At 37.2% G+C, this 26,681-nt stretch overlaps 1 protein-coding gene across 1 annotated transcript in view; it reads left to right on the top strand.

The window, feature by feature from the left end:
* Positions 1 to 26,681, top strand: part of LOC115209243 (multifunctional procollagen lysine hydroxylase and glycosyltransferase LH3) — an 86,617-nt gene that overhangs the window by 10,575 nt on the left and 49,361 nt on the right. The window contains exon 2 of the mRNA XM_029777529.2: positions 24,153 to 24,241. Coding sequence (XP_029633389.1) covers positions 24,153 to 24,241 — 89 coding nt within the window. The remainder of the gene's footprint in view (positions 1 to 24,152; positions 24,242 to 26,681) is intronic.

Here is a 26,681-nt window from a genome sequence, read left to right as displayed (position 1 = left end):
TATGACAAGAATAATAAACTTTTCTCACATTAAATGTAATTTTTAAACAAATATTTACTTCTTTTGACACATGTTAACCATTTTGTTGTTAGTATATGATCTTGATGCAGCAGGCATGTTTATATGATTTTGTTTTTGCTCCCTCTGCCTGCTAGTGCCAGATGCTTTGCAAAAAGATTTTGGATGCTGTCTTCCTTCTCTGATTAGGTCATAAAATAAATGCATTTAGTAGTTATTAACCCTTTACCATTCAGATTTCTCGGTCAAATGTGATGCTTATTTATTCACATTGTTTTGAATTGACCAGGCATTGCTTTGTAGCTTCAAGATTTCAGTGATGTAATTGTTTAGTTTTAGGATGACATTTCAGGATAGGTGTGAGAGGTTGGATCTGGGCAGTCTGAATATAAAACAGGTAGAATATTTGGGTCAGGTGTGGCCTGTTTAAATACTCTTTTAGTGTGTTTGAGCCATGAATGTTGTTTTTGTAGATCTAGTGTAGCTACTAATAAAGTTTTCCAATGTATCTGTCTTTTTTTTTAAAAATGGTACTGAGGGATCATAGGGAGATTTTGCTATTATTTTTAGCTGATAGATTGATTATGCAAAAGTTTTCCTATTCAACTATTCATCTTGTCTCTTCTACTTACCCACCATTTGAAACGCTTTTTGTGAATTTTATATTGAATGATTTTCCAAAGGGATAAATTTATATTATAAACTAAGAATTATTTTGTTTTTGCTGAAGTAACCAGAATTTAATCATACAAAAACAAACTGGGTTGTGAAATAAGAAAAACATGCCTAAACTTCTTTAGTGCACTCTAAACTGGTACAAGTCAGAGTGTGTTGTGTGGTCCTTGGTCAGATATATATATGCATGCATGCATCCATCCAACTGTCTGTCCACCCATCCACCCACACACATACATACATTATAAAGGTAGTCTTATTTATTAAGTATAATTTAGGTAAAACCCTTGTCATGTGCATTTAAAAAGTTATTATGCTGTTATTCAGCTAGCATCTGTTATCCTACAGTAGGGTATATTCCAGGGCTGGATACTCATGTGGAACTCTTCTTTGCAATATGCTGGATGCTCTCCATAGTATTAGAACAGTACTGTCTTGTGGGGGTGCCACAAGATATAGTAATAGAAACTAATATATAGTAATATAAAAATATAGTAATAGAAACTAATACTATGGAGAGCATCCAGCAAATAGCTAACTCCATCCACCAGAGTATTAAGGTCACAATAGACTACCCCACTAAACACCCCAACCATAGACTACCAGTACTAGACACTGAACTCTGGCTAGAAATTGTGAATGATAAAACCCAAATCCTTCATTCATACTATGCCAAACCTATGGCCTCAAAATACTTGATCCACCGGAACTCAGCCATTGCGGACAATGCCAAATTCAATACTTTGATGGCAGACCTCATCAGAATAATGAGAAAGGTGTCACGCATGTGCGAGCCTACAGAGTTAAAGAGACACATACAATATTTCATTCATTGCATGCAGTTCTCAGGTTACAGCCATAAAGAAAGGATCAGAGTATACAAAGGAGCCATGAAGAAATTTGACAATATATTATGTAATGATAGGAATGGGATTTGCCCACTCTATAGGAACAAGTCATGGAACACTATAGAAAGGACAAAAAAGAAAATAGGGAAGGCCAACTCTTGGTATGATAGCCGTAAATACCAGAGTGTCATGTTCGTTGACACCACCCCTGGAGGTGAACTGGCGTACCGCTTTAGAAGGACCCTAGACAAACTTAAGCTAAGGATTAAGGTTGTTGAAAAGCCAGGCAACCCTATCAAATCTATAATTGGTAGAACCTATCCTTTTAGTAGAACCCCCTGTACGGATAAGTACTGTACTGTATGTAGATTTAGCCCACAAACAAACTGTAAAGCCAGAAATGTAGTCTATAGTATAAGATGTATAGAGGGACGATGCAGTAACAAGACAACGACATATGTAGGGGAAACGGCAAGAAGCATAGGAGAGCGGGTAAAGGAAGGTAAAAGCTCATCGATTCTGTACCAACACGCTGAACAGGAACACGGGGGATCAATCAATAACATAGAAATTAAAATATTGTCCACACATAGAACAGATGCAACAATCAGACAAATTACAGAAGCTACACACATAATAGAAAATAAACCTAGCCTGAATAGGAAACTGGAATGGAACACTGGCACACACCACAACATATGATGGTAGAGGATCCCGAAAACATAATAAATACACAGACAAATAAACAAATAGAAATAAATAACTATATATTTTTTTTTATATATATATATATTTTTTTCAATTTATTATTATTATTACTAGTATTGTTGTTATACATACATACATACAAGCATACGTAATGATAATAATAAGTGGATGTAAACACATGAACAAAATAAGAATAAACAAAAACAATAACAACAAAAACAAATTACACGAACGTATATAAACAGAAGATACAAATATTACAGGCATCCCCCCCCCACACACACACTAAATAAACATAGACGCACATAGAGATATAAGCATGCACAAATGATGACATACAATAGAAATACAAAATGGCTGACGGTTAGTAAGGAGAGACACAAATAAGTAAGAAGAAAGCAAAGGACCACTGATGCGGTCACAGGAGTGTGACGAAAGAACTCTGGCCGAAATAAGATTAAGATTAATGTAAAAAATAAATAACACTGAAGCAAAGTAACACCAAATATATAGTGCGTGTGTTTTTATTGGCTAAACTGGCAATATGACCATTCCGAAATATAACAATATCAGTTTCAACACACGACTTCACATAAAAAATCTTGCACAACAAATATTTAAACGTATATATATATATATATTATATATATATATATATGTATATAATATATAATATGTATATATATGTATATATATATGTTAGCGCTTTCTCCCATTCTAGAATGGGAGAAAGCGCTAATGATCTGAATGATATGATATATATATGTAAAAAATGTAATATATAAATAAATATCTGTAAATATGAACCATCCGATCTTCTGATTACCACATTTCTTCTAATATATATATATATATATATATATATATATATATATATATTGATTTCAAATTTTGGTACAAGGCCAGAAATTTCGGGCAAAGGGATAAGTCAATTACATCAGCCCTAGTATTTTATTGACCCAAAAGAGTTAAAGGCAAAGTTGACTTCAGCAGAATTTGAACATAGGACATAAAAACAGATGAAATGTCACTAAGTATTTTTCCCAGCTTGCTAATGATTTTGCCTGTTCACTGCCTATATATGTATACATGCACACGCATACACATATGTGTATTGTGTGTGTGTGTGTGTGTGTGTGTGTCTATGGATGTATATATGTATGTTAACTTGCAATATTGCAAGTTAACTTCAGCAGGGGAAAGCAGAGAGAATGAGGGAAAGAACAGCATCTGCATATGAGAAAAGATTTTTCTCATATGGGGTGTCATATTGTAGATGGATACATCTTTGTAGAAATGGTTTGGTGAGGAGAGGGATTAGCTCTGGAAGGACACTGGTTGAGACATTCTCAATCATAAGGAAAGGGACTTTGTTAGAGCTGGTTGCATCATTGATTTGAAGTGATTTGGAGATGTTGCTTCACTTGATGTTTATGTATTCATGGTGTGCACCCTGGTAGAGTGGAAAGGGAGATTGTTTGGGAGAGATTTACTTCATGTATTCAGAGTATAGAGGTGTCTGCTATCTAAATGTATATTATAAATGAATGTTTTATGTCTCTGCCATCCAGGTGTTTATACTGGTTTCAAATTTTGGCACAAGGCCAATAATTTTGGGATAGGGGTAAGTTGAATTCATCGAACCCAGTGCTCAGCTGCTACTTTTTTTATTGAAATTGAAATAACGAGAAGCAAAATTGAACTTGGAACATAAATATGGACGAAATGCCATTAAGCAATTTGCTTGACATGCTAACAGTTCTGCCAGCTTGCCATCTTCGCAGATGTTTATATTAATGTATGCTAAATGTGTCTGTTACCCAGGAGTATATATAAATTGCTCAAACATTTTTCTGAATTCTATGGTGATGATCAAGTGGTTTTATGAACTCCTCCTAACTTTTCACATCTAAGTGAAAACTTGTAACCATTGTCTTTCTACTTCAATCATCTTCACTGATAAATCATCATTAAATTAGGAAACTAGATCAGGTTCTCAGTAAACAGCTATATTACATTTAGTTTTATGCATATTTAGATATACATTTTCACATCACTAGATTATCCAAACTATACTCTGCTCCTGCATCCAGTTCTCACACCTAACACATAAAAGTTGTACCAAAGTTCATAGTTTGAATAATGTTAATGTGTGTGCATGTGTATATAATTGATTGTTATAATTTAGATCAGTGGTTCTTAACCAGGGTCCATATGACTCCTGGGGATCCCTAATCTAGCAAGGAAGTCTGTGTTTCATCTGTCCCCTTTCATCTCCCCTGATTCATGGAGAGTTAAAATCAGTTGTGGACAGTAACTTTATTTGTACATGGAGTAGTGTGTACGAGGAGCGTTCAATAAGTAATGCCTCTGACCCACTTCCCATAGAAGTAGAGCTACAAAACTTGGCACAGTTATTAGTCTTTTTCTACATAGGAACCACCCAGAGTTATGCATTTCTCCCATCGTTTGATGCAGCTCTGGAGACCGTTTTTGTAGCAGACCCCAGCTTGGTCCTCCAACCATGACGTGACTTCAGAAATCAAGGCTGCGTCATCTGGGAAACACTTTCCTTTCAAAAACAACTTCATGGCTGGGAAGAGGTGAAAATCAGAGGGTGCAAGGTCAGGGGAGTAGGGAGGATGGGGAGGAGTTCATAGCCGCACGCCTGTGCTTCTGATCTGGCGACACGTGAGTTGTGGACCAGAGCATTGTCCTGCAGGAGGAGGATGCCTTTGCTGATCTTGCCCCGCCTCTTGATTTTGATAGCTTCTCTTAATTTCCTCAAAAGTGAAGCATAATAGGCTCCTGTAATTGTGGTACCCTTTGCCAGGAAATCTGTCATCACTACTCCGTCCTGGTCATAGAAGACTGTGAGCATGACCTTGCCAGCGGAGAGCTGCACCCTTGCCTTCTCTGGAGGAGGTGAGTCAAGGAGCTTCCACTGCATTGACTGGGCTTTGGTCTCTGGATCATAGTGATGGACCCAGGTTTCATCCTGTGTAATCAGTCTTTTGAAAAATTTTGACTCATCTTCTTGGCACATCTCCAAATTCATCCTCGAGCACTCGACGCGTTGTTGCTTCTGGAAAGGTGTGAGCAACCTGGGAATCCATCTGGCAGACACCTTTTGCATATGCAAATGGTCATGAATGATAGTTTCCACAGACCCAGTACTAATTTTGACCTCATGGGCTATTTGGCGAATAGTTATGTGTCGATCTTCCAAAATGGCAGCCTCAACTTGACAGAGAGATGCCTCATCAATGACGACCAGATCTGGGAGCTGTTTCCACAGAGATCTGACCATGTTTGAATTCACAATGCCAGCGTTTTACAAGGTCATATGATGGGGCATCATCACCATAAGTTACTTTCATTTAATCAAAAGTCTCCCGTGGTGTGTGTTCTTTCAAATACAAAAACCGGATCACTGCTCGACGCTCAACAGGCTCCGTTTCACACTTGACTCAGTTCAAACACCTGTAAATCAGAAACCTGTATTTGCCACTTAATCTATAGAGATATAAATAATTGCACTTGCAAAATTTCAGCTAGATCAAACAACTGCAAGTGGGTCAGGGGCATTACTTATTGAACGTCCCTTGTATATTTTGAGGAAGTGTAGGTATAATTTAAAATGAGTAATTGAGATGATCCTGGGAAGTTGTACTAAGAGTTTTGTTACTGGAAATTGTAATTTCTAAAGGTTTTGTTATTGATACTACATAAAGCTTAGTAAACTATTTGTTAGTTTGTTACTCAGCATTTTGCATTGTTTCTTATGGAGACCAAGAGATTAGTTTTCTGACGTTAATGATAAAATAGTGCAGAAAGAAGGTTTGTTATCAGTGCTCCAGGTGTAGCATTCTAACCATGAATATACTGTCCTATTTATATCTAAGACAACATTGGTCAGTGTAGCTTTTCTTAGTGGGATTTAGGAAAACTAAACCTGTCATATGAGGTTTATGAGTGATATGTTTACTTTGTGTACAAATCATGGTGTGGATTAGAAAGGAGAGTATGTGCGTGGGTGATGTCAAGGCTAAGTCTTCCTAGAATTTTAGATGTTTGTGGGAGGGTTGATAGGCTTGGTGTTAGAAATGTTTAAGTTTATGCTGTTTCTAAATTCTGGGGATTTAGCAGGGTTAATATGAATAGTTGTTTAGCTTCAGGTCTGCTTTGCTATGTCCAAAAATGTCCCCAGTGATGATCAGCTTATCTTTTTAATGTTATTGCGACCTTTATTATACATTTTGTTTATCCTTTTTTTCTTAAGATAGTAGGATGTGATTTGAGGGAATCTTCTGTGCAGGTTGAGTGACTGTGCCGAAGATTCCTTGTTCATACAAGTAGTTGAATATCATCATCCTTTAACATACGTTTTTCCATGCTGTCATGGGTTGGACAGTTTGACCAGAGCAGGCAAGCTGTAGAGTTGCACCATGTTCCATTCTGGTTTTGCTTGGTTTCTATGACTGGATGCCCTTTCTAACACCAACCACTTTACAGTGTGTGATAGGTGCTTTTAACATGGCACCAGCACAACAAGCACTTTCATATGGCACCAGCATGAGTGCTTTTTATGGGGCATCAGCACAACTGCTTTTTATTTTATATAGGATTATTTGGGTCATGATTTGTTTTGATTATTGAGAATTTTCTTATGTTCTGATGGTGTCCGAGAAAAGGAGAAGTCAAAATGGAAGATATATATCTTGTGTCGTGCGTTCCTGTTTTCTTTGTATGGTATTTGGTACTCTCTTTACTCTTTTACTTGTTTCAGTCATTTGACTGCGGCCATGCTGGAGCACCACCTTTAGTCAAGCAAATCGACCCCGGGACTTATTCTTTGTAAGCCCAGTACTTATTCTATCGGTCTCTTTTGCTGAACCGCTAAGTGACGGGGACGTAAACACACCAGCATTGGTTGTCAAGCAATGCTAGGGGGACAAACACACACACACACACACACATACATATATATATATATATACATATACATGACAGGCTTCTTTCAGTTTCCGTCTACCAAATCCACTCACAAGGCATTGGTCGGCCCGGGGCTATAGCAGAAGACACTTGCCCAAGATGCCACGCAGTGGGACTGAACCCGGAACCATGTGGTTGGTAAGCAAGCTACTTACCACACAGCCACTCCTGCGCCTGTTGACTTTTAAACATTTTACTTGCTGTTGAAATGTAGGTGTGTTACTTGTAGCTGTTAATGTGATATGTGATAGCCATGGAAGGAAGCTGCTAACCTCATTACATTGGGTTTTACTCTTTGTTTTCATGTTGGATACAAATGTTTGTCAAGTTTCTGCTTTTATTTTGTTATTTGTTCAGTTGCTCAAAGTGAGTTTCATTTCTGTTGAGTGATGTTGCTGCTCTGTGTTTGAGGGTATTCTTGTTTCTTTTTTTTCTCTCTCTCTCTCTCTCGTCTGGTTGTCTATTTCAATTGTGCAATTCAGGTTGTGTTTCCTTAATGTTGTCCTGAGGGATCTGTTTTGAAGCATCTTTTTGAATGTTTGTCCTGCAATGCTTATGGTAAAAATAGTTCCATCTTATGTTTACAAAGGCATTTTTGTTTTGTTCAATGATTGTGATGTGTTGTGAAAGTGAAGGGTATCTGCTCAAAAGGCTGCTGGGAGAATTGATTGTTTGCTATTTGTTTGTAGCAGCTGTGCATCTGCAGCAGAAAGCAATGTCTAGGAGAGCAGTTATTGGAGTTTGCCTGATGAGGTATGTGGATGTCTGAGTGAAGGTTGTTTAGAACATAAAGGAAGTTTAGTTGTGATGCTGTTGTGTCACTTGTTGTATTATTTTGGTGCCAGTGAGAGACAGGTCTTAAGTTTGTAAATTGTTAGTGTGTGTAATATGTTGATTTTATTTTCAGTGTTTACATTTCTATTGTGACATTGTGCTCTGCTAGTGTCTACTTGCCATTTGTTATCTATAATTAAGATTTCAAGGAGTCTTGTTGGGACAGTTTTGCATTCTCTTCTATTATTATCATGTTAATAAAGCGGCCAGCTATCAGAATTGTTAAAGCATTGAACAAAATGTGTTGTAGTTTTTCTTCTGCTCCATATTTTGTATGTGATTTTGTTTGATTTTATTGCTGTCGTAATGCTTCACAAAGTAAGATTATTGTTGTTACTAGGAATTTTCATCTAGTTTTCTGCATTGCAATTTTTTTTTAGGATTCAGCCATGCTGTTAGTCTGGTTTAAGTCAGTTTTGATGCTTTCTATCGGCTGTTCTGTGTGAGTTTTTAATGCTTGGTTACTTCTCTTTTTTGACACCTTTCTTAGTGTTTGGTTTCTGTAGTTTATGGATTTTTCTTATGCCTGGTGTTGATCTGTCCGTTATATGTTCACTTTTCATAATATAACTAGCATCCTAAGTGTGACTATTTTCCAGCTAGATTTACATTGTTCAGTGTGTCATTCCTTTTCTTGAGATAGCAGCAACCACATGGAATCTCCATTGTTGACACATAACTCCTTTCACAGACATTGCCTTCCTTATTGGCCTCAACATTAACGAGTCAGTGACACAGACAGTAAGTATCTATACAGATCTTGTACTAATTAATTACAACTTTGTCCTGATTCAGAAATAGAATATAAAAATTAATAATGTTTGGAACTAAGAGATTACTAAAATCAGAGCCAATATTAATCTCATGTTGTGCCATCGAGCAGTCGTGGTGCTCAACAGATTTGGCAAAAAATTTCCTTAGTTTCCTGAAACATCTTTCTAATGTTTTCAACCTGGATTTTATTCCAAACCAATCTTTTCATTTGTTCTGTGATTTTCCTTTCCTTCTGGTTTATTAATTCTTACAGTTGATTGTCTGTGATTCTTGTCTTTCTGATAATTTATCTTTGATCATATTAGTCTCTGTAAAGAAGTCTTTCCAAACAAACAAACATTGGCTGAAGTCACCAAGTCATTCTGTATTTGGCATAGTTTCAAAAACAAAGGAAGCTTCCTCTTACAAACTAAATACGTAACAGCATTTAGTTTACTTCTCCTCCGCTCCTACCACAACCATAATTTCTTTAGTCATGCTTTCAAATCTTTTTGAATACAAATTAATCCATGTCCTTGAAATGTAAATAAACACCACTAAGTCAAAATATTTTCTTGGCTTTAAGATTTAATAATGTCTTGGAGCATTTTCTTTTTATGTTGTCAATTTAAAGAGTTAGAGGAAACAGAATATCTAGTACTTTTGGTTTTTTATTAAAGTACCTTATCATAATTATTTCAAATTATGTGCAAAAGATATGCATCTTTCTCCTAGTTTGATATATTCTATTGACAGACATCTCTCCATTTTGAATCAGTAAGATTTATTTCATTATGTGACCCCCACCTTCTAATTTCATGCTCTACTGTTTTTTCCACATTTTCATCACTTAAAACTAATCATTTTTATATTTAAAGAAATATTCACAAAACGCCCTTTTTGTTTTTTACATTAAATTAATAATTAGCTTGGTTTAGTTATATCAGATGTCACATTGATGGATTTTTTCAGTCACACTAATGTAGAATTAACTTAGATCCTCTGTACTATTTTTACTCTCAGAAATACTATTGTATTGTTTCCCCAGACATACCATTGTATCAATGTCCCAGCCACACCATTGTGCCTTTGCTCCATACACACCCGTACACTAGTACCCCAAACACACAAATGTATCACCCTCCCATATCCACTTATGGAACATTATCCCATCAAAACAGTCTTTCGTTACAAGTTCACTGTATGCAGTGTGCAAGAAGTGATTTGCTTTCTATAAACCTTGTGGCTATTATAATGCTTTCTCTTAACAATCACACGTAAACATGTATCAGCTATTATATTTCATAATTGTTCTGCTATTGTTCAAAAATTTGTTATTGCTACAACATACAAATGCTCTTTTTTGGTTTCAACACTAGTCCAAACTCTAAGTCATGTGGTCAATGCTGTATAACTCTCATCTTACGTTTTTATCCTTTCTTTGTTTCAGTCATTGGACTGTGGCTATGCTAGGGTATCATCTTGAAGTGTTTAGTCAAGCAAATCGACCCCCAGAGCTTACTTAGTTTTAAAACCTAATGCTTATTCTGTCAGTTTCTTTTGCTGAACTGTTAAGTTATAGAGATGCAAACAAGCACTGGTTGTCGAGTGGTCTGGAGGGACAAACATAAAGACCCCCACCTCACAACACACACACACACATGCATATCTATATGATGAGTTTCTTTCAGTTTCCATTTACCAAATCCACTTGTGAAAGCATGAAAGCTTCATGCTTGGGTACGGGCTACAGTAGAAGGCACTTGCCCAAGATTCCATGTCATAAGATTGAACCCAGAACCATGTGTTGGGAAGCATACTTCTTACCACATGGCCATACCTGCCCTTATTATGAAGAAATACTTGATTTTCCTGAACTTATCTGTTATCATATTAGTGATAATTTATTATTTACCTGCCTAAAATATTTCCTGCTATCTTACTGAGGTAACAAGGTTGAGCTCATATTTTTTTAATGCGTAGTCAGTGAGGAAAGATCGACTGAGTAAACCCTGCTAAAGGCACTCAAGATAGTGGCCTTAAACTGGGCAACAAATTAAGCTAACCACCCAAGAACTCAGAACACAAGTTACTGGTACTCTAACAATTTTACCAATTGATTGTCTTAGACTGGTGCTTCATTTTATTGATCCTGAAAGCATGAAGCATTAAGCTGGCCTGAGTAGGATTTGAACTTACGGCACAGGGTTGGAAAAAATATTGCAAGGCATTTTAATTCTGCATGTTAACAATTCTATCTGTTCACCACTTTTAATAAACCCTTTAGCATTTAAACTAGCCATATATGGCCAAAATATTCTGCCTGTTTTATGTCTAAACTGGCCACATCCAACCACTCACACCTACCCTACACTATCATTCTAAAAATTAAGTTACTTTATCGAAATCTCATAGCTACAAGGTAATTCATTATTAATTCAAAATGATGTGAGTAAAAAAATCATTTCTTTTGATAGAATAATGTGAATGCTAAAGGGTTAAAGGCGTTCTAGCTATGACTTTCCTGTCTTTTAGTCAGACATACTCCAAGACTACACTATCCAATGTCTTTATTTTTATCTTGGTGGCAGTAGTGTGTTATCTAGAAGTTAGAGTATTGAGTTTGAATGAAATGCTGTTGTCTTTCGTGGTTTGTATTGGCTTAGAGCTGCTGCTGATAACAATAATCCTTTCTACTGTAGGCAGAAGGCCTGAAATATTGTAAGGGAGGGTTTGTCAGTACTTATTTTAAAAATAAGGGCCAGTCAAGCACTTGGGTCAATGTAGTTGACTAGTCTCCTCCCCCTAAATGCCTTTGATTGGATGAAATGCAGAGCGATATTTCGCCCATCTCTCCGTTCTGAGTTCAAATTCTGCTGAGATTGACTTTGCCTTTCATCCTTTCGATGTCGATAAATTGAGTACCAGTGAAATACTGGGGTCGATGTAATCAACTAGTCTCCTCCCCTCAAAATTTCAGGCTTTGTGCCTATAGTAAAAAAGGATTATCATTATTAAGGTGTCAAGCTAGCAGAGTTGTTAGCATACCGGGAAAAAATGCTTAGTTTCATATCAAATTCAATGACTGGCATCTGTGCCAGTGGAGCGCTAAGAGCACCATCCGAGTGTGATTGTTGCCAGAGCAGATAACTGGCTTCCATGCCGGTGGCATGTAAAAAGCACCATTCGAGCATGATCGTTATCAGCGTTGCCTTACTGGCACTTGTGCCGGTGGCACATGAAAAAACATTAAAGCGAGGTCATTGCCAGTGCCACTGGACTGGCTCCTGTGCAGGTGGCACCTAAAAAACACCATTTGAGCATGGCCGCTGCCAGTACCACTTGACTGGCCCATGTGTCGGTGGTATGTAAAAGCACCCACTACACTCTCGGAGTGGTTGGCGTTAGGAAGGGCATCCAGCTGTAGAAACTCTGCCAGATCAGATTGGAGCTTGGCACAGCCATCTGGTTTGCCTGTCCTCAGTCAAAATCGTCCAACCCATGCCAGCATGGAAAGCGGACGTTAAACGATGATGAGGATGATTTCCAGCTCTTTACATTCAGAAATCAAATCCCACCAAGGTCAACTTTGCTTTTCAGCTTTTCAGGGTGAATAAAATAAAGTTCCCCTCAAGTACTGGAGCTCATGTAATAAATTTACCCTTTCCTTTCAAAATTACTGCCTTGTACCAAAATTGAGACCATTATTACCAATGTGACCACATTGCCAGTGTTCCCTTACTGCTAGATACTTCATGTCTTCAGAATTGTGATAAAATGGTTTTCTGAGTAATCTGAAAGAATAAGTGTTATCTTTATATATAAAAGTGAAGTTGTGTGTCTGTCTCCTACAATTTAGATTCCTAACTACTCCCACATTTTGCGGTGCAGTTTAACCAAAACCGGGTATCTTATAGTCGTGATTCATATCGAGCCCTTCTGGGTATTAGCGCGCGTCTACGATGAGTCTACGATTTTAAAAATAATTTACCATCATTTTTTCCATTTTAATACATTTTTCGCTATTATATAAGGGAAGTAACTCTCTAAAAATGTCTACGATGAGTCAACGATTAAAAAAAAAAATTTACCATAATTTTTTTTCCATTTTTAATGCACTTTTTTGCTATTTTTTGGCTATAACTCTCTAAAAATGCTTATATAGTTATTTCCCTTACAAACCCGAGCAATGCCGGGCGAAACTGCTAGTATATAAATAAAATGAAATAAACTAAAAATTTAGTATTTCTCTATAATGTTCTTTAAGGAGAGAGACAACATTATATGATGATGTCTGGAATACCAATACATATGCTCACATCTACACATATACATACATTTCTCTACACATGTATGCTTATATACATGCAGTCTACCTGGTCATTTACATTTTGTTTGCAGTCTAGCCCTTAACCCTAAATTTTCTCTAGCCCCTAACCTTAACCCTAAACCTGACCTAGATCAGATCATTTTACTGTGTAGACCACAGATACTGTGGTAGATCACACACTGAAGTAGCACCCATTCACATGTATGTAGCTCTAACCTCTGCAAAAGCTTGTGTCTTTCAAAATGGTGGATGATGGCCAATTCATAAAGTTTCTCTCCGTCTGCTGGATCCATTGGTTTATCATTTGACTGAAACTGCTCCCACCCAGCCCAACTTCCAGCAAACAACTATTACTCACTGGTCTTTCATTAGGATCATGCCATCTACTGATTTCACTAGTACTATGCAACAATTTCCATTGACCGTTTTCCAATGCTCCATAAATGTTATGCCTGAACTGAATTTACTTAGCTTTTCTGATCCATTATTCATCTTGCGTGTTTGAACCCTTTAGCATTTAAACTGGTCATATTGAGCCCAAATATTCGATTTGTTTTATGTTCAAACTAGCTAGATCTGGCCTCTCACACCTACCCTACTGTGTAATTCTAAAAATAAACAATCAGATCATTAAATTCTTAAAGCTTTGAAATATTGTATGATTAATTCAAAACAATGTGAATGAATAAACATTACATTTGACAGATGCTAAAGGGTTAAAGACTGAATTGACCCCCATTCTGAAGATCTTACTCTTGATTTTTTTTTAGCGTGTGATGAGTTCCCTTAAAGTTTACAGTATGTAGACATTTGTCCTGGATTGTTGAGACTGCATGAGGCAGGGAAACAGTATATGAATACACACACATGCTTACATGTAAACATACATTGACTTTTTGGAATGGTTACTGGGATGATGAACAACCAATAGGACTTGGAAAGCATGAGTTACAGGAGCAGAATTATCAGCAAACTGTAGCTCAGTGCTCTGATCAGATCTGATCTTGGTGGACGCCTGTAAACTTCTTGGGTTGAAAGGTTCCTGATCAGTTGAAAGTTAACAGTAACACACGCACACGCACATGTACACTACAGACCAACAATCACATACCTACACACTCACATACATGCTCATATGCACTCACATAGATACACATATACACACTTACATACACATACATACGCTCACACATCTATATTCATATGCTCACACTCACACGTCTACTCTTACACATCAACACTTACATAGACACACACACATACTCTGATATACATGCACTCACAATCATACACACATACATTCTCATACGTACATCTGGATGTTGAAAATTTATATTAATTTCATTGATTACAGTTGTTTCAAAAATATATATTATCATTTCAGTTGTGTGATGTGCATCCTAAGAGGGTGGTTGGCTCATCTTTGTTGAATAAAGATGAGATTTGTTGAGTCAACTGATTTGGAATAGGATGCAGCAGATGTTTATAGATTGTTTGCCGGATTTAGAGGAATTGTTGGCATGTGACAAAGGAAATGTCTGGCAACAGAGCTGCCTTTTGACTGGAAATATTAAACCACTGTTCAGAAATGGAAACTAGATATATCTATCTGTAAACTAATTATTGTGGCTTCAGTTTGGATGGTGTGCATTTGTATGTGTGTGTGTGTATAGATGATTTACTTAAAAAACATGCTGTACTCTTTTTCTGTATGTGAGTACGACTGCTTGGTACATGCATACATATATGTGTGTTTGTATATATATATATTTTATAAGCCGAGTTTAACCCTAGGAGCAGTGAGAGCCATCAATGAGCATTAAAATGCGTGAGCATCAAAATGTGAAAGCATTGATGATCTGTTGCTGTAGGGAGCTTCCCTCCCTTCTCAGTCATTAAGATCCTGCTTCTGTGGCTATTGAGTAGTTTTTACTATTATTTCACTATAGTGACGGATATATTTCTGCTGTTAGGTTGTAAAATTACAAATTAGCCACCCATATATATATATATTCTTTTATTCTTTTATTAGTTTCAGTCATTTGACTGTCGCCATGCTGGAGCACTGCCTTTTTAGTTGAACAAATAGACCCTAGGCCTTATTCTTTGTAAGTCTAGTACTTAATCTATTGGTCTCTTTTGCTGAACCGCTAAGTTACGGGAACATAAACACACCAACATTGGTTGTCAAGCGATGGTGGGGGGACAAACACAGTAACACAAACATACACACACACACACACATACGATGTTTCCGTCTACCAAATTCACTCGCAAGGCTTTGGTCAGCCTGAGGTTATAGAAGAAAACACTTGCTCAAGGTGCCACATGGTGAGACTGCACCCGAAACCATGGGGTTGGGAAGCAAGCTTCTTACCACACAGCCACTTCTGTGCTTAAACCTTCATACTAGACATACAAGTCTGTCAAATTTACTTATTTGTCCAAAGATGGGGAAATGGCAAACAGACATAATTGATTTTCAACCCTTATTGATATCTTATCATTTGACCAATCCTCAGAAAAACACGTACCTGTTTTGTTTATCTATACATCGAATTTTCAAATCTAGCTGCTTCAGAGAACAGTAGCTATTACTTTGCACTTATATATATATATATATCATTATCATCGTTTAATGTCTGCTTTCCATGCTGGCATGGGTTGGACGATTTGACTGAGGGCTGGCGAACCAGATGGCCGCACCGGGCTTCAATCTTGATCTGGCAGAGTTTCTACAGCTGGATGCCCTTCCTAACGCCAATCGCTCCGAGAGTGTAGTGGGTGCTTTTATTTGCCACTGGCACGGGGCCAGTCAGGCGGTACTGGCAATGACCTCGCTTGAATCTTTTACACATGCCACCGGCACAGAGGCCAGATAGCCGCTCTGGCAACGATCATGCTTGGATGGTGCTCTTAATACCCTACTAGCACGGGGTATGAGTGCCAGTAAGGCGACACTGGTAACGATCACACTTGAATGGTGCCTTTAAGTGCCACTGGCATGGATGCCGGTTAGCCGCTCTGTCAATGATCCCACTTATATGGTGCTCTTTGCATCCTGCTAGCACAGACGACAGTCAGCAAATGTGATAGATAGAATAAGTACTAGGTTTTAAAAAAGTCCTGGGTTTGACTTGTTCGACTAAAGCCCTTTAAGGTGGTGCTGTGTCATGGCCGCAGTCAACTGACTGAAACAAGTAAAAGAATAAAAGAATATATATATATATATATATATATATATACGCGAGAAAGAAGCAACAAGAATGGATAGGTTTTTAGTACAATCGTTTCATACAAGGACAGGCTTTATTAAAAGTTGTAAAAATTACAGCATATAAACGTGTCCCGTACTCATCAGCTAAAATACATGTGAGTTCTCTAGACATCCTAGTGGTTGAGGCTATACTCATGAAGTAATGTAGATAATTAAGTAACATAAACAGATTTCCAAAGTTCATTAAAGCATCTGACCCCTAAACCCCTGACTGTGTTATCTCTTTAGATTCTCTTTAAATTCATAGCTGATTTCAACAGCAATAAATTAGCTGTTTTACTGGCCAAAGAATAATATTCTCCTCTAGTTCCTAGATGCCTGTAAATTAAAACCAGACTTGCCGTCTACTAATTCTTCTGTATAACTAGAACCCTCTTTTTTTTTTTTTTCTTTTTTCCCTTCTTTCCCTATTTCTTTCTCTTTTCTCTTTTTTCTTTTTCTTCTTCTTATTCTCTTTTTCCTTTTCTCTTCTCTTTTAGTCCCCTTCCCCCCCTTTTTTGCTCCCTCCTCCTTTATTTTCTCTCTTTTCTTCTATTCCCTTCCCTTTTCTATTCTTTGCCTCTCTAGAAAGCCCTTCAGCCTTTAAAAGTTAAATAGCTACAGCCTCTTGTAAATAGCAGTAATGTGATTAATGTGGCAAATACCTAATCATATAACAAGAATTGATACCTACCTCATTGTGTTCAACCATTGATAAATTTATCGCCTGTGAATATGAAATTCCTCTTCATTTCTCTGGAAATTTACATCTACACCATTGGAAATTGTGCATCTATACAAAGGATTAATTCACCCTCTCTGTAATGCTAATAAGCAGGAATTGAGACCCACCTCGTTGTGATTAACAATGGATAAATTTGTCTTCTGTGAGTATGTAATCCCTCATCATATCTCTGGAAATTCATATGTGCTCTATGGATTAGGTCACCTTCTCTGTGATGCTATTAAAACTTTTTTAAAATTCTGTGATAAGACTGTACATCATCTTTAAAGAACTTTAATGAACTTTGGAAATCTGTTTATGTTACTTAATTATCTACATTACTTCATGAGTATAGCCTCAACCACTAGGATGTCTAGAGAACTCACATGTATTTTAGCTGATGAGTACGGGACACGTTTATATGCTGTAATTTTTACAACTTTTAATAAAGCCTGTCCTTGTATGAAACGATTGTACTAAAAACCTATCCATTCTTGTTGCTTCTTTCTCGCTTATAATCACCCTGCATTACTGTATTGTTAAAACAGTATAGTTTTTTTTGGTGCATCTAAGTTAGGTACCATATTCAAGTAAATTCATTTAAATTAACTTGAATCTTTATTGCTTTTTGTATATATATATATATATATATATATATATATATATATGTATTATCTACTTTACACAGTATACAATTACAAGCTTTTAATAGTTTCATGCTTTGGAGATTTTGTCTAGACATGTTTTAATAACATGCCTTGTATCTTTAAGCTGCCACTAGGCTCTGAATACATGAACTATACAATATACAAACTAGGGCCCTAGATGAAGATCACTTATGAGAGAAAATGAGAAGGTGGATGGACTCAGGGCTTGAAGACACATGACATGTTATTAAGATTTGTCTAGACCACATCTCTGATGCATAAAACTACTTGTATACGGTGTACATTAAATATCACTCACGCACAAATGCACACACACATTATTTCATCATGTTGAACCATTAATCCCTATACGTTTTTTTCTCTGTTTTTTTTTTTCATTCTTCCTCGCCTTTGAAGTGATACAGCTGTCTTCATCTTTTGTTTTCAGTAAATTTGAACTATGTATATATATACATACACACACACACAATCACATGTACATGTACATATGTATAAGTATATATATATATATATATATATATCTTTATATATATAAAACTGAGAGTGTCTGTCTGTCTGTCTGTCTGTCTGTCTGTCTGTGTGTTTCCCTAAAACTTGAGAACTACACGACCAATTCCATTCAAATTTTACATATGCCTTACTGAGGTTCCATGTAGTTTCATGGGCAAAAAAATGTTCAACTTCTTGCCTAGAGCGAGCCCATAGCAATATCATATCTTCTCCACTATGATTCCCTAAAACTTGAGAACTACACGACCAATTCCATTCAAATTTTACATATGCCTTACTGAGGTTCCATGTAGTTTCATGGGCAAAAAAATGTTCAACTTCTTGCCTAGAGCGAGCCCATAGCAATATCATATCTTCTCCACTATTTCAGTATTACGTGTTAAAAGTGAAACAAAAACATTTCTCTATTTTATGTCAGATACTTTCACTTTAACAATAAAAATAATAATAACAATATGTAGTAAGTAATAATTAAAATCAAACTAAAGTATAATATAATCGTAACATAACAAAAGTAAAAATAGCAATTGGTATAAGATTGCATCAATGATTTGAACTTGAATAAGTGGTTTCACATGAATGGGAATAAATTAAAAATAAAATTAGCGTGCAGAGATGGAATAGTCCAGATGGATAATAAAAAATTAAATTAAAGAAAAGACTATTGTCTATAAAGTATACAATGTAGAGAAAAAAGAAGATTTGAACACATGGAGGAAAGCATCTTCGAAAAGTGTCTTGGTGCGACTATGAAAGATATCTAATCAGAGGCGGTAAATTCACCACAATAGAAGCAAGGTTCGAGTCAACGGAGCATGCAAGGGAATACTTGACTCGAACTTGCAAAGTGGAAATATTTTATTTCTACCTTTATATCTGGGACGTAGGACGTCCCGGAAAAAAATTTTAAAATGCCCCCCCCCCCTCCAAAGTAGAGGTAGGCTGGATTGTAGCCACACTTCTATACAAGAGGGAGGACTAGGCACAATTGATCGAAATTACTAGAGACGGGCTAACAATTCCAGTCTGTTATATATTTTGAGTATTGTTATCACTAGCGATATCAAGATATAACTTTGTATTTTGTGTTTTATGTGTAGATGTATATATATATAGATGTACATGTAATATGTACACATATATATACACATATATACATGCACTAGCACTATGACCCGGCAACGACGGGTCTTTACTGCTAGTAAATATATATATACATTACATACATGTATGTGTATACATATATATATACATGCATACACACACACACAAATAAATGTCCAATGAAGACTAGCGGGCCAGAACTTCAAAGTCACCCCTTTTGTAATGATAATCAATGAAACTGTCAAAGGGTCCATTTACCGTTTATGTATATATGTGATCAGTTTTTTTCTTTTTATTTCTAGTCCTCTGTTTTAAAATTGGTTTCACTAATGTTTACACTTTGCAGAAAGGTAGCTATGGATACAATTGAATCATGGTATACATATTGTATAGCTACTTCCCACTTAATAATCCTTTCTACACTTGTAGTATTGTAGCCTATTCCCCTTTTCCTTTTTCTTGTTCATTCCTGTTTTGCAAGTTTCTTGGCAACCTCTCTAGTGCTGGTGTAATGAAAAAAAAACAAAACACCTAGTGCTCATACTGTAGAGTGTTTTAGCATTAGAAAAGGGATCTAACTGTACAAATCATACCAAAACTGACATGGAGCTAAATGCAACCCTCTGGCTCATTGGATCCTGTCAAACCATCCAGCCCATGTCAGCATGGAAAACAAATGTTAGTACACACACACACACACACATTTATGTATTTGTTTTGCAAGGTTCTTGATGTGAAATCATGTGTTGAAACATTGTTATTCTTGGGGATGGTCATATTTTGCCAATTAAACACTGTATGTTTGATCTTTACTTCAGCTTTATTATTATTTTTGTTTCTTTGTCTAAGCTCTTGTCACACATCCTGTGTCCTCTTCAGCGACATGGGCAAAAATAATGATAATAAAGCGGAAGTAAAGACCAAGCATATACAAGGGGATGCTGAAAAGGTCCTGGCTTTGGGTAAAAGAAAATACAAGAGAATGAGTTATGATTTTATTCAACATATTCCCCCTCTCAGATTCACACACTTGTTGCAGCAGTCCTCGTCTTTTGTAAGCCCTGAAGAAGAACTCAGAAAGTTGGTCCTCCAACCAGGCCTTTCTATTATAGCTCTGGGAAAACTAAAACCAGGCCCTTCATGATACCCTTAAAACCAGGAACTTTTTGGCACTTTTTGCTTGTGTTTAATTAGCAAAATATGACCATCCCCAAGTATAACAATCTATATCTATAAAGCTGAAATGCGAAAAAGTGAATTATTATCGCCCACCACCACCGCACAATCATAACAGATATTAATCAGATATATTGTGTTAATTTATATATATATGTGTGTATATAAATATATATATATAATGTGTATATATATATATATGCGTCTATATATAATCATCAATATCTATAAATCTGAAATGTGAAAAGGTTGTTTGATTTCTTGGCTATTTGTCTCATTTTGGTATGGGAATGGTTTAAGGGGCAGTAGATGGGGTTGGATTGGTGCCAAAATTTACACGGGGGGGGGTGTAAAATGGGGTGGGCAATGGTGTGAGGAGGGTTGTAAGTTGCTCGGGGCTACTGTCTGGTTGCCATGGTGAGGAATATGGGAAAAATAGACTTTTATGGGATAGACAGGTTGCACTGTTTGAATAATGGTGGCTTTTCGTGTTGCTGCAGGGGCTAGAGGCGGTTATCTTTAATTGTGGGAGTAAAAATTTGGGTGATTTTGGAAAAGGGGTTAAAATTTTTCAACTTTTAAAATGAGTACATTTTTGCCCTATTTTTAGATTTAATTTTTTTCTGTTTGCATTATTTGGTTGACATGGGTAAAAATAGCATTGTGTTAAAGGCCAAAATTTTAGCTTTCATTTGCATTATGAAACGTCAAAATATGCCAAAAAAGTATCAAATTTCACAAAATTTTTCAGTAATTTTGAATTATTTTTGTGATATGTGCATGCGTAAAAGAAAGTGAAAGAGAAAGGAGAGAGAAACAAAGAGGGAGAATGTGGCGATAAGAAACAAAAAGGAAGCAACAGAAAGTAACAACCACATCCTCACCTTCGTGTAGAGCGAATCACCTTAAGCTAGTATATATGTATATTCTAAATGATAGAGTGTACTGGAAACTTTATTTATCACAACAATCGTTTCGACATAATTCTGCACTGCTCCCTTGTGGGTGAGGAATGATATACTGAAATCAAATGCATCCTGTAAGTGGTGAACATGCTCTGCCGGCACACTACTAGGAACATGCTCAAAATAAGGTTTGGATGCTAAATTTTAAACTTTCATATCTAAACTTTAATTTTAATTATAACTTATATATAGTTATGGTTCTCTACACAATGATTACTTTTACTGTAAATAGCTCAAATGAATAAATTCCCAGCTGAATAGTGGAAGTCAGAAATGGAAGAATGTGTGATGTCAAGTGTTAGATATTTCCTGTATTTACAACTTATTGACATACCTCAGTATTCCACTTCCACTACATTTTCCTACACTAACACCAACTGAACTCTACAAACTCTAATAAATGTATTTGATTATCTTGGTAAAACTAACATTATATATCCCCTTTCAGCAATAAACATACTCAGATTTAACAGCGATTTCGTTTAAATAAATGTAAAATGTTGGAGTTACTGACATAGGCACTTGTGTAGCTGTATGTTATGAAGTTTGCTTCTCAGCCACAGGATCCCAAGTTCAATCCCATTGCGTTGCACCTTGGACAAGGGTTTTCTACAATAGCTCTGGGAAGGCCAAAACCTTGTGAGTTCATTTGGTAGATGGTAATTGTGCTGTATATATGCTTGTGTGAGTATATATGTTTATATATCTATATATATAAAATGTGTATGTGTATTTTTGTTTTTATTTGTTGTCCACCATTGCTTGACAACCGGCATTGGTTTAATGTCTGTAACTTAGCAGTTTGGCCAAAAGAGACTGATAGAATAAGTACCAGCCTTAAAAATATATAAATGTTGAGGTTGAATTGTTTTTGACTAAGCCCTTCAGGGCACTGCCCCAGCATGGCTGCAGTCCAGTGTTTAAAACAAGGAACAGATAAATGCTAGAATGTTATAAACAACTCTGGTGTTCTCATTGCAAAATTAATTTTCGCTTGCATCAATATATGTTGTGTCCTGCAACAATGTGTCTATGCACATGTTCATAGGCACATCTTGTATATGCATATTGTATTATGTTTATACACGTAGACTTTTACCTGAACACATAGCATAACAGCTGTCATCATCATCATCATCATCATCATCGTTTAACGTTCGTTTTCCGCGCTAGCACGGGTTGGATGGTTTCGACCGGGGTCTGGGGAGCTAGGGACTGCCCCAGGCTCCAGTCTGGTCTGGCAGTGTTTCTACAGCTGGATGCCCTTCCTAACGCCAACCACTCCGCGAGTGTAGTGGGTGCTTTTTACGTGCCACCTGCACAGGTGCCAGAGGGGTCTGGCATCGGCCACGTTCGGATGGTGCTTTTTATGTGGGGGGGGGGTGCAGGAATATAGGGGAGCACCAGTGGGGAGGGGTGGTTCAGAGAAATGATGACAGGTTGTAGGCAAGTAGAAGGTAGGATATCAAGAGAGGGGTAATGCATGGTAAAATAGCGTATTGAAGAGGGGGGTTCGAAGAGAAGACACCTATAATGGTAGTGGGAGAAGCGACATCCGGTATAGATGGAGAAAAATAGAGATATCCGGTATTGGTGGTGGGGGTGGGCAGGGTGGGTGCACCGCGATACACGAAGGTCGATCATACGAAGGTCGATCATATAACGAGAGGATGAAGGTCGATCATATAACGAGAGGAGAAATGAACAAATCAGACAAAATAGATAGAAATCAGATAAAATAGTTAGATAGATAGAGAAACATGTATGATCAGTCTAGGAGTGAAAATAGGCATTCAAACTTATGAATGTTCTCCAATCTATGAAGTCATTGCTTTACTTTTTAGCCTTAGATTGAACCTGAAGCAGTGGATCTATGATCTGAGGAATTTCTTGCCATTATGATCTTGTCTTTTTATGGATGTGCAGTGCTACATTATCGAATGATAAAGAGTGATTTGAGAGGAAATAGGTTACTGTTTCTAATGGGCCAAAAAACCATGCAGAGCAACATGGGGCATGAGATCCAACATTTTTTCTTGAAAATCTTTTCTTCTCACAGCAAATATACAACACCTACACTCAGCCCAGCCAAGTCAATTCTCCTTCAGCCAAGCATACTGTGTGAAAACTGTTCTGAAGCCCTAGTGTGGATATTTCTTTAAGGAGAGTATATAATCATGAGAAGTCAATTATTAATCTCTTTATGTATGCCACTGGTGGAGTATACATTTTTCTGGAAAGTCATAGTGGGGCCTGGGGGAAAATAGGTTGGGAAACACTGTTACAGAGTGGCTTAATTGATACTAATTGGCTTAATTCTATGAAGTTATCATTCTTGTTAACATAAATATTTCTTACTCCCTCCCAGCATTCTATCTAATCCATATTTTCTTGTTTGTGTACCTCTATTGCTGAAGTCTACCTGTCACAGCTTGTTATCTGCTTGTTGACACACTCTGCTGCTGGGCTAGAGAAAAGTGTGTCCTGTTATAGTTTGTGCTTTATCAAAGTCAGTTGTCAAACATGTTTGATGTAGAAAGCTTTCAGAATAAATTATGTTACCAAGTTGTTCTTTTTCTCTATTGTAGAACTCTTAATAGTAACAATTGCTACCAAGGAGACTGATGGCTTTAGAAGATTTATTAAGTCATGTAACAAGTACAAGTTGAAAGTGTCGGTAAGTAAGATTAACAATACAATACATTCACTCATACTACATACAGATTAAATAAAATGCTATGATTATTAAATATTAAAAACGAACAAAGTTACACAAATACAATAATAAATATAATAAAAATATTTTTATTGTATTTATTATTGTGTTTATATTTGTGTAACTTTGTCTGTTTTTTTCCGTCCTTGTTTTTGTATACATTCACTGCTTTCTTCCAAGGAATCTAATGCTCTTAGCTTAGTTTTTCCTTGGGGCTGGTCAGATTGGAGCAATCTCAAGAATGATCAGCCGAAATTGCGAGGATAATCTGGTGTTTGACTGAGGAAAGAAAACTTCGAATGACCCATCCTTGTTTTCTTTGTATCGCCTATCTGGATGTTTTGTTGTCCCTTTTTGTATCACCTAGCTATTCGGATGTTTTGCATTCTTGTCCATTTTGTATTTTTATATATCATCATCATTATCATTTAGCGTCCGCTTTCCATGCTAGCATGGGTTGGACGGTTCAACTGGGGTTTAGGAAGCCAGAAGGCTGCACCAGGCCCAGTCTGATCTGGCAATGTTTCTACGGCTGGATGCCCTTCCTAACGCCAACCACTCCGTGAGTGTAGTGGGTGCTTTTTACGTGCCACCGGCACAGGTGCCAGACGGGGCTGGCAAACGGCCACGGTCGGATGGTGCTTTTTACGTGCCACCAGTACTGGTATCACAGCTACAATTTCCATTGATGTTGATCGATTTCGATTTTGATTCTGATTCTCACTTGCCCCAACAGGTCTTCACAAGTAGAGTTTTGTGTCCCAAGAAGGAAAGGTATGCATAGGTGGACTGGCTACATCCCAGGTAGAGGCCATATGTTATGGTCTCACTTGTCCTGCCAGGTCTTCTCACCCACAGCATACTTCCATAGGTCTCGGTCTCTAGTCATTTCCTCGGTGAGACCTAAATTTCGAAGGTCGTGCTTCACCACCTCGTCCCAGGTTTTCCTGGGTCTACCTCTTCCACAGGTTCCCTCAACTGCTAGGGTGTGGCACTTTTTCACACAACTATCTTCATCCATTCTCGTCACATGACCATACCAGCGCAAACATCTCTCTTGCACACCACAACTGATGCTTCTTAGGTCCAACTTTTCTCTCAAGGTACATACACTCTGTTGAGTATGAACACTGACATTACACATCCATCGGAGCATACTGGCTTCATTTTGAGCAGATATATATATATATATATATATATATATATATACAAAATGAAGAATTGTATTATGTTCTTACTTTATGTACTGTTGGAATGTTTTGAATAACCTGAGGAATTATTTCCTTACTATACAATGGATTGTATGCGTAATCATAATTTATCAATCATTCAATGGAACTGTTAACTTTCAACCATTCTCTTCAGAGCACTACCTATAATAGACCATGAAATTAAGTGGCTTCTGTTCTTCCCTTTGAGGTCCCAGATGAACTTGGCTATTGAAATGCAGTTTTCTTTTGTATTTAAAAGAACGAATGTGGTTATGTAATTTTGGTCTTGAATTTTGAAGCTGTAGTGTCTATGTAATAATGGACACTCTCCGGGGTTTTGACCAAGTACTTATATATTATATTCTTCTGGAGACATTGGTTATCCAGGGGACATTTTTGTGGTTTACAATTACACATTCCATTAGTTCATCATCGTTTAATGTCCGTTTTCCATGTTAGCATGAGTTGGATGGTTTGACTGAGGTCTGGAGAGCCAGTGGCTGCATCAGGCTCCAACCTGATTTGGCAATGTTTCTACAGCTGGATGCCCTTCCTAACGCCAACCACTCCGAGAGTGTAGTGGGTGCTTTTTGCGTGCCACCAGCATGAGGGCCAGTCATACAGGGCTGGCATTGATCACGTTTGGATAGTGCTTTTTATGTGCCACTGACATGAGAGCCAGTCAGGCAGCCCTGGCATCAATCATGTTTGGATACTGCTTTTTACGTGCCACTGGCACGGGAGCCAGTCAGTGGGTACTGGTATTGGCGAGCTGGCAGAATCGTTAGCACGCCGGGCGAAATGCGTTCAAATTCTGCCGAGGTCGACTTTGCCTTTCATCCTTTCGGGGGTCGATAAATTAAGTACCAGTTATGCACTGGGGTCGATATAATCAACTTAATCCGTTTGTCTGTCCTTGTTTGTCCTCTCTGTGTTTAGCCCCTTGTGGGCAGTAAAGAAATAGGTATTGGCCACGTTTGGATGGTACTTTTTATGTACCACCAACACTGGAGCCAGTCAGGTGGACCTGGCACTGACCACATTCAGATGGTGCTTTTTACGTCATGTAATAATAAAAGGCCTTATTTTATTAGTTTTATTGTAATTATATGTAAGCACACTTACATACATAAAGATGCATTTGTTTATGTGTTTTAGTTTGGGCAGGTAGAGCTTAGTATGGTGAGGTG

The sequence above is a fragment of the Octopus sinensis genome, linkage group LG3, assembly GCF_006345805.1.
Source record: "Octopus sinensis linkage group LG3, ASM634580v1, whole genome shotgun sequence".
In the NCBI taxonomy this organism is placed as follows: Eukaryota; Metazoa; Mollusca; class Cephalopoda; order Octopoda; family Octopodidae; genus Octopus; species Octopus sinensis.
Note: the sequence above shows the minus strand (reverse complement) of the source record. Positions and strands in the feature narration are given on the sequence as shown.